The sequence below is a fragment of the Carcharodon carcharias genome, chromosome 1 (assembly GCF_017639515.1).
Source record: "Carcharodon carcharias isolate sCarCar2 chromosome 1, sCarCar2.pri, whole genome shotgun sequence".
In the NCBI taxonomy this organism is placed as follows: Eukaryota; Metazoa; Chordata; class Chondrichthyes; order Lamniformes; family Lamnidae; genus Carcharodon; species Carcharodon carcharias.
This window is the reverse complement of record NC_054467.1, coordinates 171125791-171145474: the sequence shown is the minus strand read 5'-3', so window position 1 is coordinate 171145474 and position 19684 is coordinate 171125791. Positions and strand designations below refer to the sequence as shown.

Sequence of the window (19684 nt, the reverse complement as noted above, 5' to 3'; positions counted from 1 at the left end):
GAAAAGGCCACTGATAGCTAGGAACCAATAAGACCACAAGCACAGATGGAATTCCTGCCAAAATATTAAAATATGACAGAGAAGTACGCCCGGCATGAATGCTGTATTTGTGACCACCATTAAAAAAGGAGACAAGACCGATTGCAGCAACAGCAGAAGGGTATCTTGGCTGTCCACCACAGGGAAGGTAATTGCAAGACTCAATTGCCTGCTCCCCATAGTTGAAGAGCTCCTACCAGAGTCACTGTGGATTCCATCCATCGAGCAGCACCGTGGACATGATCTTCACAGCAAGACAAGTCCAAGAAAAATGCAGAGAGCAGCAGCAACCTCTATTCATGGCCACCTTTGGCCTCCCCAAGGCATTTGACTCTTTCAATCAGGAGGGATTGTTGAGTGCCCTCCTCAAATTTGGCTTCCTGCAGAAATCTGTCACCATCCTCCACCTGCTCCACAATGACATGCAAGCATGATCCTTACTAATGGATCTGCCACAGACGCAATACGAGTGCAAACTGGGGTCAAACAAGGCTGATATTGCACCAGGTCTCTTTTCCATCACCCTTGCCGCAACACTCCACCTCCATCAAGCTCCTCACTGGAGTGGAGCTGCTATGCAGGACAAGTGGGAAACTACTCAACCTACGCCCCCTCCAGACTAGAACCACCAGACTAGATCACCTCAACCTCTGTCATCGAGCTGCAGTACGCTGAGGATGCTCGTGTACGTGGCCGAGCTCCAAACTATCAGTAGCAGTGACAGAGGTGTATAAAAGAACAGGCCTTAGACTAAACATTCAGAAGACAAAGGTTGCCTACCAGCTTGCTCTCGTTGTGCAACTCCCCCCGCCCCCCCCCCCCCCCCCCCCCCCTCCCCCACACCCTGCCGAATATCAGGATCCACAGCGAACCATTGGATCATTTCTCATACCTTGGGAGCCTCCTTTCAGCGAGGGAAGACATCAATAAAGAAACTCAGCATCTCCTCCAGTGTGTCAGTGCAGCCTTCAGCTGACCGAGGAAAAGAGTATTTGATGACAAAGACCCAAAGACCAGCGCCAAGGTCATGGTTTACAGGGCCGCAGTGCTCCCTGGCCTCCTGTAAGTGTCAGAGACATGGAAAATATACAGCAGACACCATAAATCCCTGGAGTGATATCACCAGCCTCCATAAAACCCTGCAAGTTCAGTGGCTGGATAGGCGCTCCAACATCCGTGCCCTCTGCCAGGCCAACATCTCCAGTATCGAGGCACTGGTTATGGCTAATCAGCTAAATTGGGTAGACCACATCGTCCACATGCCTGACACAAGACTCCCAAAACAAGCTCCCTACTCCTGGGTTCCGTCACGGCAAGCGGATAACGGGAGGGCAGAGGAAACATTTCAGGAACATCCCTGCAGATATGTGGGGATCTCTTGTTTGAGACCGCCAAACTGAAGAAGAAGCATCCGCCTAGGTGCCGACCATTTCGAATGTCTCAGGCGCAGGTGGAGGCCAAGCAGAAGGAGTGTACCAAAGTGGAGCATCCCACCTACCTGCCTCATCAAACAGTACCTGCCCCACCTGTGGCAGAGTGAGCGGATCCAGCATTGGACTTTTTAGTCACCTCATGACCCAAAATGCCAGAGTGGAAGAAAGTCATCGTCGATCCTGAGGGACTGTCTAAGAAGGCAACACACTAAATACAGCAGAAAAACTAGGGCTCATCATTTCAGGTATAAGTGAAATTTTAACAGCATGATAAGGCATAATTACTGACATTCTTTCTGGAATTCAAAATTTAATTTTAAAGTTGTGGAGCTATACTCCTTTAACGTTTAATTTGGAGAATTTAAAAACTTTTTTTTTACAACTTTTTCTGTCTGTCTCACTTCATCTTTAATCCATCTTTCTTTGCTTCTCTTTGGTCTGCTTTCTGAACATGATTCAAATCCTATTACAGGCCCTGCTTTAGACTCTGGGCTGGATTTTCGAAGGATTGTGGGGCTAGGTCCCAGTATGGCTGCGATTTCAAAATCAAAGTTGTGGAAGTTGCCTTAGGATCCCGTGCTTCCGGGACGGTCTGCAAATTTCAAACGGCTGGCGGGAGGGAGGGATTGGAAAGTGTGAAACAAAAACAGAAACAGAAATACCTGGAAAAACTCAGCAGGTCTGGCAGCATCGGCAGAGAAGAGCACAGTTGACGTTTCAAGTCCTCATGACCCTTCAACAGAACTAAGTAAAAATAGGAAAGGGGTGAAATATAAGCTGGTTTAAGGGGGGAAGGAGGGGGGTGGGGAGGGGGGGTGGTTGTTGGGACAAGCAGCCAGTGATAGGAGGAGATAACCAAAAGGTGTCACAGACAAAAGAACAAAGAAATGTTGAAGATGGTGATATTTTCTAAAGGAATGTGCTAATTAAGAGTGGAGAGCAGGACAAGTAAGGTACAGATAGCTCTAGTGGGGGTGGGGTGAAATAAGATTAAAAGGGCATACAAGGTATAGATAAACGATGGGTGAAAATACATTTAAAAATAATGGAAATAGGTGGGAAAAGAAAAATCTATATAATTATTGGAAAAAAACAAAAAGGAGGGGGAAGAAATGGAAAGGGGGTAGGGATGGAGGAGAGGGTTCAAGATCTAAAATTGTTGAACTCAACATTCAGTCCGGAAGGCTGTAAAGTGCCTAGTTGGAAGATGAGGTGCTGTTCCTCCAGTTTGCATTGAGCTTCATTGGAACAATGCAGCAAGCCAAGGACAGACATGTGCGCAAGAGAGCAGAGTGGAGTGTTGAAATGGCAAGCAACAGGGAGGTCTGGGTAATGCTTGAGGACAGACCGAAGGTGTTCTGCAAAGCGGTCACCCAGTCTGCGTTTGGTCTCTCCAGTGTAGAGGAAACCACATTGGGAGCAGTGAATGCAGTAGACTAAGTTGAGGGAAATGCAAGTGAAATGTTGCTTCACTTGAAGGAGTGTTTGGGCCCTTGGACAGTGAGGAGAGAGGAAGTGAAGGGGTAGGTGTTCCATCTTCTGCGTTTGCATGGGGAGGTGCCGTGGGAGGGGGTTGAGGTGTAGGGGTTGATGGAGGAGTGGACCAGGGTGTCACGGAGGGAACGATCCCTACGGAATGCTGCCAGGGGGAGTGAGGGGAAGATGTGTTTGGTGGTGGCATCATGCTGGAGTTGGCGGAAATGGCGGAGGATGATGCTTTGAATGTGGAGGCTGGTGGGGTGAAAAGTGAGGACAAGGGGGACCCTATCATGTTTCTGGGAGGAAGGAGAAGGCGTGAGGGCGGATGCGCAAGCGATGGGCTGGACACGGTTGAGGGCCCTGTCAACTACCGTGGGTGGAAAACCTCGGTTAAGGAAGAAGGAGGACATGTCAGAGGAACTGTTTTTGAAGATAGCATCATCAGAACAGATGCGATGGAGGCGAAGGAACTGAGAGAATGGGATGGAGTCCTTACAGGAAGCGGGGTGTGAGGAGCTGTATTCGAGGTAGCTGTGGGAGTCGGTAGGCTTGTAATGGATATTGGTGGATAGTCTATCACCAGAAATTGAGACAGAGAGGTCAAGGAAGGGAAGGGAAGTGTCAGAGATGGACCACGTGAAAATGATGGAGGGGTGGAGATTGGAAGCAAAATTAATAGATTTTCCAAGTCCCGACGAGAGCATGAAGCGGCACCGAAGTAATCATCGGTGTACCGGAGAAAGAGTTGTGGGAGGGGGCCGGAGTAGGACTGCAACAAGGAATGTTCCACATACCCCATAAAGAGTCAGGCATAGCTGGGGCCCATGCGGGTACCCATAGCCACACCTTCTATTTGGAGGAAGTGAGAGAAGTTAAAGGAGAAATTGTTCAGTGTGAGAACAAGTTCAGCCAGACGGAGAAGAGTAGTGGTGGATGGGGATTGTTCGGACCTCTGTTCAAGGAAGAAGCGGAGAGCCTCCAGACCATCCCAGTGGGGGATGGATGTGTAGAGGGATTGGATGTCCATGGTGAAGAGGAGACGGTTGGGGCCAGGGAACTGGAAATTGTTGATGTGACGTAAGGTGCCAGAGGAATCACGGATGTAGGTGGGAAGGGACTGGACAAGGGGAGAGCGAAGGGAATCAAGATAGTGAGAAATGAGTTCCGTGGGACAGGAACAGGCTGACACGATCGATCTGCCGGGACATTCCTGTTTGTGGATTTTGGGTAGGAGGTAGAAGCGAGCCGACCGAGGTTGGGCGACTATCAGGTTGGGAGCTGTAGAAGGAAGATCTTCAGAGGAGGTGAGGTCAGTGATAGTCCTGGAAACAATAGCTTGAACAATGGAAAGTGTACTCGCTGACGGGCCTGTCCGGTGGAGAATGCCATTTTTAAACTTTATTTCGGTGAACTTGAACAGCCTGGTGCACGTTATTTCACAGTTGTTGGGTTTGCTCAGAGCCATAAAGATAATTTATCTTTGTTTTAAAACTCTTTTTCATTCACCTAGTTGTGCTGGTGCCAACTGCTGGACTTCAGTTTGCCTGCATGGCCCCTTGTCTCTGCGTCGATACTATTGGCCCTGTAAGGAACTGCTTGCTCTCTTTGGCAAGGCAGCAGCAGCCTCCAACATGGCTGCTGCCTGCCTTTGTTGCTGGTACCAGGCAGGCAGCTTCAGCCTCCTGGAGGCGCTTGGCGCCACTAATTGGGCGCTGAGCCAATTACGCCATTTGAATTTTAAAATAACATCACATAGTTGATGCAGCTGAGGTAGGGGGGCTGGGAACTGGAATTGATCCAGGTTCCTGAATCTGTTTTGAAAACCTGGTCTTGAATCGCATTGAGGATCCTTCAATCCGATTGGTTGAAGACCCTTGTTGTTTGTCCCGCTTAGATGTCATTGATACCCTGTAGATGGTGTCATTCTGTTTCACACAATGGCAGCCAGTCTCCAGTCAGAAACCTGCAATAAACTCATGGGCCACTATCAGTATAGTGAGTACTATTCATTTGTCATTAACCATCTTGGTTACATGGCTAAAGTTTTATTGACTTCATTAATTACTGCTTATCTCTAATAGGACATATTCTTTGCATTAAATCTATTAAGCCTCCTTAGATTTTAATTAACTTAATTCTTGTCTGTTTCAACACCATTATTGAGTATGTGCGTGGCCTATTTTCCTTCCAGTATGTGGTATTTTTCATTTGTCCATATTAAATTTAATCTGCTGCTCTGCCTGCTTAATTGTGTTGAACCAGTTTATAATGTAATTTTTGAATTATCTCTCCTACTTCAACCAACATTGTGTATTCTCTTCAAATTTGACCACATTGCATTGATATTTTTGACTCCAAGTCTGCAATTTGAATTAAGAAATATAGAGGTCCCAATCCCCATTATATTCTAACTCCCTGTAGTAAAGGACCATTGTTTTCGTCCCTTTAACAAAATATATTTTTAAAACTATGCCCACAATTTGCTCAGAATCCTCATAGCTTTGAATTCAACTTTTGTCTGGAAATTTTGTCAAATGCCTTCTAGAAGTTGAAATACAACATTTGGCTGTTACATCAAAATAAAATCAAGGAGGTTGATCAGGCAGGATGTTCCAAGCTTGAGAGATCTTGATTTAAGTTATTATTGTAAAGATAATTTTCAATTTTATACCGGATAGTTAATTCCATTATTTTACATGAGATTGAACTCAGACCATTGAGTCCCTTTATTGCCTATATCTGCCTTTTTGAACATTAGGAACCATGTCAGCATGTTTCCATCTACTGGTACCCAGTTTGCAAAAAGCCTTACAATTGTCAATGCCTTGACAATTGCAATTATCTGAGAATTTATTGTTTTGGGACTGCTATTTCAGTTACACTCCTCATCATTTTTGCTCTTCCCTTCAGAATACTTTAAAAAATATATATTCAGACTGTTTCTTGGCTTTTGTGCATTACTTTTTTCAACCAATTTGTATCTTTTATGGGTTTTATTCACCTATTTGCTGAAAACTCTTTTATAATGGGAGTATTTTTTCACTGATACAGAGAACAGCTATGTTTTTTTTCTAGGTCGGTCTTCTCTCTTATTTGCCCTTTAAACATGAACCTGAGTCCCAATGAGTCCTATCCCTTACAACTTTGCAGAATATTTAAAAAAAAATTATCTTATTTATATTCATTTATTTATTCTGTCTTGGTTTAGATATGTCTTTAATTTGCATTTTTAATCTTAAGCTGTTAAAGATGTTTCATGTGATGTGTTCTGAAGTGTTGAATAATGTTTGCTAATTTATTTGTGAATATTTTGTTTGAAATGAGCTCTCTTAAAGTTTTATACTTAGTTTCTTATATAGAATAACCCCAGTTGAACTTGATCAATCTGTGTTTGCTGTTTCCCAGAATGCTACCCATTTTTTCTACATTGGGTCATTTATGAATACGAGCTTGAAGTGAACACCATTTTGGCTACTATGAAACAAAGGGCCATGTTGCAGTCATGCATTTAATTTACCAACTCCATTTATGAACCACTTGGGGTTTTTATTTGTATTGGGTTGATTCAGATAATCTATTAAAATAACTTTCCTATCACACACTCAGCTATCTTAGGCTGATCTGGATCTCTGAGGTATGCTCCTTGACTTCGCTTAGATTTTTTTCATTTCAAGAGATGTTTCACCATAATGGTTCAACTGTAGTTTTCTGCTTCCCACTGGAACATTTCTGTAGCTTTCCTTTTCCTTTCGTGTTTAACTGCATTTTGTCTGAATATTATATACATTCCCATTTTCTAGGTTCAGCTAAGGTCCTGATGTTTTCTATTTTGTCATTTCTTGGTGCCACGCCCCCTGCATGCCCTCCAGATCAAGCTTTTTAAAATTCTTCTCACATATACACATCATAAAATAGGTTAATCTATTCTCAAAATTGCCAGTGTCTGCCTTTGCTTTTGAGGTCAGGCATATTTTATCCTCACATTGATTCCCCAATTACAGTTATCCTGTTTGAGGATATGAAATGCTCTACCAGAAATAACGGTTGAAGCATAATTCATATTCTGAATTTAGGAAAGTGAATATAAAATTGCGGGGGGAAAAATGGTTTCTGCAAGGGGCGGTTAAATGGAAATTAGTTATTTCAGAAAGGTGGCAGATGATCTCCTGTTAGTCTGTGCCTTTTGCCACTATTCCATATGGCAACTTGACTTCAGTCTTTACCAAAAGAGCTTTGGAGTTTAATATGTCCCCTTTGCATTGACGCTAGACCTACTCCTGTATTGATTCTTCAGTTATTAAGACCTTTGTATTGCATTTAACTCTAATGTTGTATGGTAATTTGTCGCCATGGCTTCTTTTATGTAAAAAAAACATAGTAGAGCTCATCTTTGTCTTCACTTGATACCCACTTATTTCAGAGGCTAATTGTATTCGAAAATGGGACCCTTGCTGGTTCTTTGTATTGGTCCCTCCCCTTCTCTAGCCTCAAGGTTGCTCAGTCTAATTGTGGACTTATAACAGAGAATATTTTCTGATTAAGCAATTTGACTTATCTTCAGTCCCAAAAGGTAGTCATCAGGAGGCATAGAAAAAATATTATTTCATGTGCTATTGTTTTTATTTTTAAGGGACAGATGATAAAAATTGAGGGGAACATGACACTAAATATATTGTATATATATATTTTTTTAAATGGTTTGATTTGGATAGCTTTGTTACAAAATCACAATTCCCATTTAAGTTGCTCGGCTTTAATTTAGTGAGTTACAAGGGCTGGCATTTGTTTTTAACATTGAGAGTTAAACGCTTTAGTGTCATTTTGGGACTGGTCTGTGTGATGGGAGAGATACTAAATGAATACTTCTCATCAGTATTCACCAAAGAAATGGACTTAGCAGTTGATTTGTCTAGGGAAGAGTGTGTAGATAGCCTGGGTCATGTTTAGATAAAAAAAGAGGTGTTAGGCGTTTTGAAGAATATTAAGGTGGATAAGTTGTTAGGGCCAGATGGGATCTACCCCAGAGTACTGAGGGAGGCAAGGGAGGAGATTGCTGGGGCCTTGACAGAAATCTTTGTATCCTCACTGGCTCCGGGTGAGGTCCCAGAGGACTGGAGAATGGCCAATGTTGTTCCATTGTTTAAGAAGGGTAGCAGGGACAATCCTGGAAATTACAGGCCGGTGAGCCTTACGTCAATGGTAGGGAAATTAAGGGCATGTTCCTGTGCTGTACTTTTCTTTGTTCCTTATTCTTTGATTTGGATAGCTTTGTTACGAAATCATAATTCCCATTTAAGTTGCTCAGCTTTAATTTAGTCAGTTAAAAGGGCTGGTATTTGTTTTTAACGTTGGGAGTTAATTTCATTTTGGGGCCGGTCTGTGTGACCTTCCCCCTCGATGCCGACCTTCCTTCCCACTGCCTCTCCATCTGTGGACTACCCCTGCAACCCGAAACTGCTGTTCCTACCTCTCACCGCTCATCCTGCGAACCCTCGTTCACAGAGGCTTGGCAATCAGAAAAGTCTACGAGCACCATTGACAGGGACCGGGAGAGAAGGCAAGCTGGAGGGTCAGGGACTGGGAGAGGCAGTGAGCCATAGGGTTGGGGAGCGGGAAAGGCAGCGAACCCGAGAGTCAGCGAGTGGGGTAGACAGCGAGCCGGAGGTTAGTTGAAAGAGTTAGGACATTCCTTTATATTTTTAAATTTATTTTATTTTGCAAGTTATTTCATTTACAAATATAGGAATTTAGCAATGTAAAGCATTTCATCTCTCAGGATATAATGCTTTCATTTTTTTTTCTGCTGAGAAAGATTCTGTAGGTCCCAACTACAGCTTTGCATTGGTTATAATGGGAAATCTGATTTGCTTAATGTTTCATTTAAAGTTGCACTTTTCAGGAACAGAACTACGTTAAGTGAGGAATTACTGTACTATAATTTTTTTAAAAGACGTAAAGTTTTAACATGGGCAATATTTGATGGACAATGTTTTGCATGCCTCAAAACATGCAAATATTCTGGCAAACAAAAGTTTTGAAAATTTAAGTCATTTCGTTACTCTAATACATTTTTTGATAACTTTCTCATCCTTTGGGATATGGATATGCACATTTATTGATGGTCCTTAGTTGTCCTTGAGAAGTTAATGGTGAGTTATCATCTTGGATTGCTATTGTCCAAGTGGGAGAGGTGCCCTTATATTGTTGTTTGATAGACTTTCAGAATTTTTGGTCTGGCAACAATGAAGGAGCGGCAATACATATCCAGGTCAAGAACTTGGAGTTATGTTGTTCACATGCACTTGATGCTCTTCCCCTTGTGGACGTTGGAGGCTGTTATGACCGATGCAGTTAGTAAAGTGGAGTTATTTTAAAAATCCCAGAGGGAAACTTTAAACAACTGTCATAACCAATAATTTTAAATGTTATGTTTGAGATGCGACTCTAAACTCAGGAATCAGACCACTAGTTCTCGAGGTTTTACATTAACTAAATGAAACATTTACACAGGTTAACATATATGTACACATGCCTACAAATTACTATTATCATAACTTTTACCAGATTCCCAAACTAATCTCCATTAAGGCAATATCAACCCATAGGCTTAACCAAACACCAGGCAAAACATTTTCACCTTATGAATTCAAAATGAGGTTCCTTTCACTGTGGAGCCAGTTGAAGACCCACAGCTGCCTCTTGATCCCACATTGCCTCTGCCTGCACACCCGAAAACTACTGAAGTTATACATACCACCACTGACTGAATTAAAATTCTCATTATATCAACAATCTGAATTAAAATTCTCATTATATCAACAATCTCCCTGAACTTCACCTTCTAACAATGAAACCCCCTTCATAGCACCAACCTCATTAGCAATATAAACATATGGCTTGGCATCTGATTGATAGGCATCAAGTTTACCCCCCACTTCCCAACCGCTCCACTCATAAAGCACAAATGCATGTCATCTCTCCCCCATATCAAAACTAGCATCCATCAAAGCACCCTGACCAGCTGGCCTTAATCCAATCAAGACACACCTGCAGACCAAAACTCCACTCCAAAAGAAAAACACCCTCCAAAATGCTATACATGTTAATAGCTTCATGACAGAGGCACAGTCAAAGTAACCTCTTGCTGCAGATCATTCTGTAGATATTGCACATTGCAGCCAAGGTGCATTGATGGTAGGGGGCATAGATGTTTCTGCTGATGGATGGGGTGCTGAGCAAGCAAATAGCTTTGCCCTGGGTGGTTTTAAGGTGTTGTGTTGCAGCTCCAGGTGATTAAGACACTTTGTAGAGGCAGGAGGTGAGCTACAGAATACCTAACCCCTGACCTGCTCTCTTAACTATAGAATTTATGTGACTGTTTGAATTGTGTTCCTGGTTAATGGGGCGCCAGGTTGTTAGTTATGGGGGTCTCTGTGACAGTACTACCAAAGGGAGGTGGTTAGGCTCTCGGGTTGGTGATTGGCATTGCCTGGTGTTTGTTTGGTGTGACTGCTATTTATTGGCCTCGACCAACCATAACCACCTTTTTTGGACAATAACTGTTGTTCCCAAGGCGATACCTGTTGGCTTCAGTTATACAAAGGCTGCTTGGTGTCAGAGCCTGTCAAATGCCACCTTGATGGCAACAGCAGTGAGTCTCTCATAATCTCTCAGAAGGCAGAGTGGCCAAGAGGGTTAATTAGAGCTGATGTGGCTCAGGTATCTGGTACAAAGTAGTGGAATCTGGTTGACCTTTTACTGCCATGAATTCCTCAAGCTTTATTGCAGGAAAGGTTGCAGAAATTTTATTGTTTTGATATATTATTCCTTAGATGAATTATTTAAATTGATCAGATTTTTAAGTTTTTTCCTTTGAATCAATCTTTTGACAACTACTCCGCTGGGTCAACAGCCTGGAACTCCCTCCCTAACAGCACTGTGAGTGCACCTACACCACAGGAACTGCAGTGGTTCAAGAAGGGAGCTCACCACCACCTTCTCAAGGGCAATTAGGGATGGGTAATAAATGCTGGCCTAGCCAGTGATGCCCACATCACGCGAATGAATAAAAAAAAGCGCCAAAGTTCTTACTGTGAATTTGTGGTGGTAATGGCTCAGTAGCACCAGTATTGACTGAGCTGGCCAATTTTTGAAGGACATAGCTGCTAGACTGGGCCTACAGTAGGTGGTGAGACAATTGGCACAGGAAAAAACTATTTGATCTCATCCTCATCAATCTGCCTCTTCCAGATGCATTTGTCCATGACAGTATCAGGAGATGTGACCAATGCATAATCCTTCTGGAGTTGAAATCCAATCTTCACACTCAAAAGACTCTCCTTTGTGTTGTATTGCACCATGACCACGCTAAATGGGATGGATTAAGAACAGACCCAACAGCTCAAAACTGGGCACCAATGAGTCGACAGGGACCATCAGCAGCAGCAAAATTGTATTCGGCCTCAATCTGTGATCTGATGGCATTACACGTCCCTCACAGTAAATCAAGGGACCAACTGTCATTCAATGAGACGTGTCGGAAAGCATGCCGGAGCAGCAGCAGGCATACTTAAAAATGAGGTATAAACCTGGTGAAGCCACACTAAAGGACTTGAAACATGCTAATCAGTGGAAGCAGCAAGCTGTTGACGAAGATGAGCATGCCCCAACCAATGAATAAATTCAAAGATCTGCAGTTCTGCCACATCCAGTCATGAATGGTGGTGCCATTTGAACAAATCAATGGAGTAACAAGCTTCACGAACACCCCCATCTTGAATGATGGGAGTGCCCAGTGTGTGATTGCAAAAGTCTGGGCTGAAGCATTTGCAACTATCTTCAGCCATAAGTGCAGAGTGGATGATCCATCTTGGCCTCCCATGGGCCCATTATCCCAGATGCCAGTCTTCAGCCAATTTGATTCATTCTGCATGATATCAAGAAATGCCTGAGCACATTGAATGCAGCAAAGGCAATAGACCCTGCAACATCCTGGTTGCAGTGCTGAAGAGTTCCACTCCAGAACTAGCCTACAAAAAGCAGGACAAATTCAATCTGGTAAATTACCACCTCAGTAGTACATCAGCAAAGTGATGGAAAGTGTTACTGACAGTGCTATCAAGTGGCACTTAAACAGCAATAACCTGCTCACCAGTGCTCAGTTTGGGTTCTGAGAGAGCCACTCACCTCCAAATCTCATAATAGTCTACAAATTCCCCTTCAAGTTAACACCATTCTGACTTGAAAATGTATCATCATTCCATCACTGTCACTGGGTCAAAATCCTGGAACACCCTACCTAACAGCAGTATGCACTGCAGCTGTTCAAAAAGACAACACATCATCACCTTTTCAAGATTAGTTAGGGAAGGGCAAAAAATGCTGGCATTGCCAGCTGCGCCCATAAGCCATGAATGAATAAAAATACATGAAAAGAATCACGCAACATTATCAAAATAATTAGCTAAGTGTTTAAGGGAAAGGTTGGACAGAAAGGGTTGGGAACAGGGTTGGCCTGTGGTATCAGGACTATTACTATTGTGGAGCCTTCAGATCAACTGCTACTTAGGCAGTCCCTTGGGATCAAGGATGACTTGTTTCCAGTTTGATTCAATGGGTTCTGAGATGGCTGACAAGTTCAATGCATGATATGATGATTCTGCCGCGTGTGGGCAGGTGGTGCTCGGGGAGTCGGGTATATGAATTGTTGGGAACTTTATGCACTTTCTTTGATGCTTAGACTTCCACTTCTGCATATTTTTGAAGTCTCAATGTGTGCGTGCCTTCCCAAATGAACATCCTCCATGTTGGTCAGTTACAAACTCGGACTCCCATGAATCAAGGTGTGTTTAACCTCTTCAGAAATGTTTTCAGGACACCCTGAAGTATTTCCATTGCACCACTGGAAGTCTCTTGCCGCACTTGAGTTCTGACTGGAATAGTTGCTTTGGGAGTCTGGTGTCAGGCATGCGAATAGCATGTTCTGCCCAGCGGAGCTGGTTTTGAATGAGTAGCACCTCTTTCTGGGCAAGTTGATTGGGAGGGGATGCTGCTGTTGGACCCCCTTTCTTGCCACCGGATTTGGAAGATCTTGCAAAGACATTTTCCCCAGTGCTTTGAGATGCTTGCTGTAGGTTGTCCAAGTTTCTGAAGTATATAGGAGCATGGTGATCACTAATGCCTGGTAAACCACGAGAGATAAATCAATTTGGACATGGTGGACCAAATGGCGGTTCCTCTCATTTTAATTTCAGTGTAATTGCATTTCATGGTCATGGTGTCATACATCAGTAGCACAAAAAAAATGATTGCTCAAATTAGGCACTTTAGTTATTGTTCGGATAGCCAGCTGACGAAAACTGAATTCTAAGTAGCAGAAAACATCAGTGAGGAACAAGTGACCAGCAGTAATCCCAAGTGCCATCCCCACACCATGGTTCGATACCCTCATTCCCTCTTTCTTTCAAACATCCTATCTAACTGGCTTCCAAAATTGACACTGAATCTAATATTGCATTCTGCAGCCTCGCAATACAAAAAAAACCCCAGAAAAGTTTCTCTCGCTTTCTCTTCCAAATCACTTGCACTTTGTCGAACATCTACCTCGCCTCTTTTGTGATGCCTCAGCTATTGGACCCAGTTTGTTCCTATCTACTCTGTGCCATTCTGTCATAATTTTAAAGTACAAAATCAGCCTAGAATCTCTGTCTGCCTGGTGAAAATGATCTTCAATTTTTAAAGCTTTTCTTTTTGTGTTTGTATTCCTTTATACATTCTCGTGATTCATTGTATATGCCCTGTTATCTTGATGTATGGTGGAACCCAAAACTGCACGTACTAAACAAATGTAGCCTGGTGAAGTTTTTATATGGATTCATCATGACACCTCAACTTTTATGTCCTACATCTCCTGCCAAGTACTCTGTTAGCTTCTTAGGTCATTTTCCTTTTAAGTGCAGCTATGATTACCTTGTGAATTTAAAGCCCCAAAGTTCTCTGCTGTTCCACATTATTGCACCTCATTTAATGTTTAATTATTTCATTTTTTAACTGAAGTGTACCACTTTACGTTTTCTGACATTGAATTTCATCCACTACTTTTTTGCCCATTCCACCACCCTCTTATCAATAACTGATTGCAGCCTCCTTGGGTCCTTGAAATGGACACAAGGGATGGAATTTTACGGCCCCGTCATGGCGGGGGGTGGGGCTGTAAAATACAACAAGCCATTCAAAAGTCTATTGACTTTGCCACCGTAAAATGTTGCTGGTGTAAAATTCCGTCCAAGTTTGTAATAACATAGGCATAAGATGTGATGTGTCTCACTGGAGAGTTTAATTTTTGTTTTGGCTGCCAGATTACATGTGAAAGTGTTTATCATGCTTGCTTCATAAGCATCTTAGACACAATTCTAAATCTGAAACCGGTTTGAGTTCTTCAGGGAATTCAACAATTTTTGATATTCGGAAAAATAGTAAATTCAGGATCTGTGCCCTGAATTCATAAACCCAAAAGATAGACCAATTTCTTTTTTTTTATTATCCTTTTTAGAATTGATCGAAGTCTGTCGATTTCATAGAATTTGAAAAGCTTCTGAAATTTGAACTTTCCTATTAGTGCCTAATAAGCATGGTTTTGAAATTTTTATTGTGTAAGGATAGCATTTTTTGAAATGCAAATGAAAGTGCACAATATTTCAAAACTGTTCAAAAGTGTGAATAGGATCTGATTTTGTTGTTGTTGGTCTGTTAGATTTGTTATTTATCAGTACTCTAACTTTGTTTTCTCTCCCAACTCTTCCCGAACCCACCTTCTCCCTTTTTTATTTAGGAATTTCTGAACACAGTTTTTGAGAGGTTAAAACAGTTTCTGGAATGTCGTAAGTACATTTATAGAAAATAGCAATAAGTTTAAGATTTGTTATGTGGAATTTTATTTTGCATGGAAGAACCCTAAAATGATTTAATTATTTACAAAAATTTGAAGCTGTTAACCAACTGTTGTTGACAGATCTCATTTTCTTTCAGGATAAAGCTTTACATTAATGTCTTAAGTTGGACCATTTTTGAGTGTAAGTCACAATGGCACAGAAGGAAGTCATTTGGCCCATGCTAGCTTTGGAGAGCAATCTCGTCAGTCCCATTCCTCTGCTCTATCCCCATAGCCCTGCAAGTTTATTTCCTTCAAGCACTTATCCAATTTCCTTTTGAAATCATTGATTGTGTCTGCTTCCTGTATCCTTGTAGGCAGCGAGTTTCAGGTCATTAGCACTCGGTACATAAAAGGAGTTCTTCCTCGTTTCCCCCTGTACCTTTAATCTATACCCCCTGGTCCTTGTGCTATCAGCTCATGGGAACAGCTTCACTTTGTCCAGCCTAGATAAATATGTCATCATCTCGTATACTTCTATCAGATCTCCCCTCAAGGTTTATTGCATCAAAGAGACCAATTGCATGATACATCTGTATTATAGAATGTAGTTACACACTGCATAAACTTGAATTTATTCAAAACTCTGCAGCTCGTATCCTACTTGCACCACATCCTGTTCACCCATCATCCCTGCCTGTGCCACAGTGGAAGCTAGTACTGGTCAACAAAACTTGGATCATAAATTCTCACCTTTGCTGCATATGTCTCCATGAACTCATACCCCTCATTATCTCTAATTTACTACAGTGTTCCCTCTAACTTTCTTTACTTGTTTGGCTGTGCTGGGCAGATCACTACTGCTTCAAAGGGGATACATTTGCCCCACCAGTTCTCAGCACACAGTCATCAACCTTTAGCCGCCTTCTTGGATCTACAGCCCTTCCCCTGAGCCCTCTTGGATTACCGGGGCTTTCCCTGAGCCCTCTTGGATTACCGGGGCTTTCCCTGAGCCCTCTTGGATTTCCAGGGCTTTCCCTGAGCCCTCTTGGATTACTGGGGCTTTCCCTGAGCCCTCTTGGATTACTGGGGCTTTCCCTGAACCCTCTTGGATTACCGGGGCTTTCCCTGAGCCCTCTTCATTTTGCTAACTTCAACCCATTTCCTACTTTTTAACTTAACTGGGACCTCTTCCTTTTCCTGACCCCTGCCTGGGACACTTATTTTCAATGGCACTCCGCTCCCAGTCACATGATCTGGTTTTTTGGCGCTGCTTTTCTCCATGCACAGGTGCACTGGGCTGGACCTCACCCCAAAGAGCTTAAAGATGCAGATCTGTGAATGTGCAGCTCACTCCTGGTCTGCGCGTGCGCAGAAACTCTTAAGGTCTGTCGGGATTTGGAGTTCCTGACTTCTGCTCTCTCCCTTAAGGTACATTGGACTTCATAGAAGGCAAATGGCATGTTGGCCTTTATTGCAAGGGGATTAGAGTACAGGAATAAAAAAATATTGCTACAAATGTACCAGGCTTTAGCGAGACCGTATTTGGAATACTGTGTGCAGTTTTGGTCTCCATTTTTAAGGAAGGATATACTTAAGGATTTAGTACAGTGAAGATTGACTAGATTGGCCCCTGGGATGAGAAAGTTGTCCTATGGTTTAATAAATTGGACCTACATTTGCTGGAGGTTAGAAGACTGAGAGGTGATCTCATTGAAACATTCAAGATTCCAAAGGGGCTTGAGAGGGTAGATACTGAGAAGATGTTGTTTCCCTTGGCTAGGGTTTGGATGTTCCATCATTAGCTATATTTAAGGCTGGGATAGACAACTTTTTGGTCTCACAGGGATCCAAGGGATATGAGGAGTGCATAGGAAAATGAAGTTGAAGCTCAAGATCAGCCATGACTGTATTGAAAGGCGAAGCAGGCTGAACAGGTCCATCTGGTCCACTGCTGCTCCTATTCCTTGTGTTCTTATGTTCTCTTGTATTACAACAGTGACTACACTTCATAAGTGTTTTGTTGGCTGTAAATTCCTTTCGGATATCTTGTCAGTGTGCCATGAACTATATAAATGCAAATCTTTATTTCAGTGCCTGCCTGATGCTGTAGATGAACCTTTATTTTCTTCAAGATTGTGTTTAGCTTTTGGAGGATATTCCCTGGTGTAAATACACCAACTGGCTTTATTGATCATTCCTGTCACTGCACAGGCAGAAACGCCAGGGTTTGGAAGTCGAAGAGGATGGATGGTACTTCACTTAACTTCAACAAATGATATTGAGACTCTTAGATTTTGGAAATTGCTGCAGTATGCTTCTTGCTTATTTGCATATGAGTCATGGTTGTGTTCAATAATTTTATGCTTTTCAGCTTGTTCCTACACACCTGGTTGAGGTCCCTTTGTTTTTGTGGGGTTGGAGCCTACATCATCTGTCTGAGCATGGTCAGCATCCACAAGGAAATATGAGGATTGCCAATAATCAGCAAGAAAATAATACACTCTCAACTCCACTTTTATGACCATCAGTTAGGTGTGCCTAAAAGCACAAAATCCAGTCCCAAGTTTCTGCTCACGGAATGTACAGTTTCATGCACTTTATTGATGATTTAGATTGAGAAAATATTTTAGGTCATAATAGTACAGTAGCTTCATTCATTCAAGAAATGAAAGATTCTTATCTGTTGTGAGCCAAAAATGAAGGGGAGTTGGACTTTCTACTAAACATTACGTTTTATTCTGGCTTTAAATAAAACACTTTGACTATTTTTTGGAATTTAGGCAGTTCAATTCAGCTATTAATGAATTTATGAATACATGCAGAAAGAAAGTGTCAAATTGTTCTCCATTGTATTTTTACTGGCTTCTGAAAGAAGTTCAGAATGTCACAAAACTAACAGCAAGAAATTCCTGCTGCTGCATGATGGGGTATTCTGCCCAAGCTTAGATTGTGGTGTCTCCCTGGAGACTTGTGTAAGGCAAAATATAAACTTATAAAGGTTTGGCTTTTGAGTGAAGCAGAGGCTTTTATGTAAGATATTAATTACTGAAATACAAAAATACAGCTTAATTTAATTATAACATAATAGGTATGTTTGATAATTTGTGAATAATTTTTTTGAGGTTTTTTGCTGAATTTAGGATCTTAGAGCATTGGAAGCTTCATTTATTATGGGAAATAATGGTGACTGAAAGCATTTGAAATTCTTGGTTCACTTTGGCCAGCCTTTCTTTCTCAGCAAATTTTATTGAATCACACTGAACACATTTGTTTATGACTCAATTAGCTACAAGGAACTTTAACACAGAGATAAATTTAAGTGAGATTAATCATGATTCAAAGGCATTACAGTATGATCGTGATGCACATCTTTTTCTTATGGCGTGCTGACTCTGACCATGAGAAAGTCAGTGAATACAGGGAGACTTCTCTACAGTTAAAAGGATCAAGCTAGATAACTATTCTCAAGAAATAAACAAAAGAACATAAGAAATAGGGGCATGAGTAGGCCATTCAGCCCTTCCATCCTGCTCTGCCATTCAATGAGAGCATGGCTGATCTACTTCAACACCATTTTCCTGCACTATCCCCATATCCCTTGATGTTTTTAATATGTAGAAATCTCTCGATCTCAGTCTTGAACATACACAACGGCTGAGTCTCCACAGCCCTTTGGGGCCAAGAATTCCAAAGATTCACCACCCTCCGAGTGAAGAAACGCCTCCACATCTTAGTCCTAAATGGCCTGTCCTTATGCTGAGACTGTGTCCCTTGGTTCTAGACCACCTTTCAGCCAAGGGAAGCATCCTTCCTGCATCTAGCTTGTCGAGCCCTGTAAGAATTTTGTATGTTTAAAAGAAATCACCTCATTCTTCTAAACTCCAGAGAATAAAGGTCCAGTCTATTTAATCTTTTGTCATAGAACAAGCTCTCCATCCCAGGAATTATTTTAGTAAACCTTCGTTGCACTCCTATGGCAAGTCTATTTTTCCTTAGGTAAGGAGACTAAAACTGCATACAATACTCCAGGTGCAGCCTCACCAAGGCTCCATATAATTGCAGTAAGGCATCTTTATCCCTATACTCAAGATTCTCTTGTAAGAAAGGCCAGCATACCACTTGCTGCCTTATGTTGACAAAAAGAAGCCCAAGTAACTGTTGACTTGTAGGAATGGAGTTGATCATTTGGAACAAATGTTGATTAAGTGTGAAAATAACCTTGAGTGGAAGCCAGCATGGTTTAAAAGGGAAGAGATTCTGATGGAGGAAGTGAACTAAGCCCTATGGGAGAGTGTATCACCACTTTCAAAAGGTTGTCCATAGTTCTATTTGTCATGTAGCCTTACATTAGTGAATATCCTAAGGAAAAGCCTAGATTCGAATAAGGAATTGGAAGGGAGGAAACATTACGTATTGGGGATATACTGAAAGCAGATTTGCAAATGATCAGGATTCAGAAACAGAATTTACGTTGGTTAAATTCGAGGTGCTAGACTTGGAAAGAAGTAAAGTATAATGAATTACTCAGAGCTACAGAAGAGCAAGTCAATATTTAGAAGTGCCAGCTGAATTTAAATAAGGAAGAGTAAGTTGAACATTAGAGAAAAAGAATGAGGGGGATGTATTTAATGGTATTGAGTCAGTTATTGGAGAGATGAGAGAAGTGACTCAGTGCCAACCATGCATAGTTATTCTGATTCTAAATCAATAAGGCAAACAAAATGCTGTGCTATATTGCCAAGTCAGAGATTGTCACATGGACTGGATGGTGGCTCTGATCAATATGGTGCACCTTAACTACTGCTACTTCTATGTTTAGTTTTGAATAGTGAGAAAGACGAAAAGGCATCCAGGTCATGAA

General features: G+C 42.0%; 1 protein-coding gene across 5 annotated transcripts in view; it reads left to right on the top strand.

The window, feature by feature from the left end:
* The window catches only part of ipo11 (importin 11), a 699237-nt gene that overhangs the window by 179993 nt on the left and 499560 nt on the right, over positions 1–19684 (top strand). For all 5 annotated transcript variants that reach the window (XM_041187080.1, XM_041187063.1, XM_041187071.1 and 2 more), the window contains one exon: positions 14782–14830. In XM_041187080.1, the coding sequence (XP_041043014.1) occupies positions 14782–14830 (49 nt within the window). The remainder of the gene's footprint in view (positions 1–14781; positions 14831–19684) is intronic.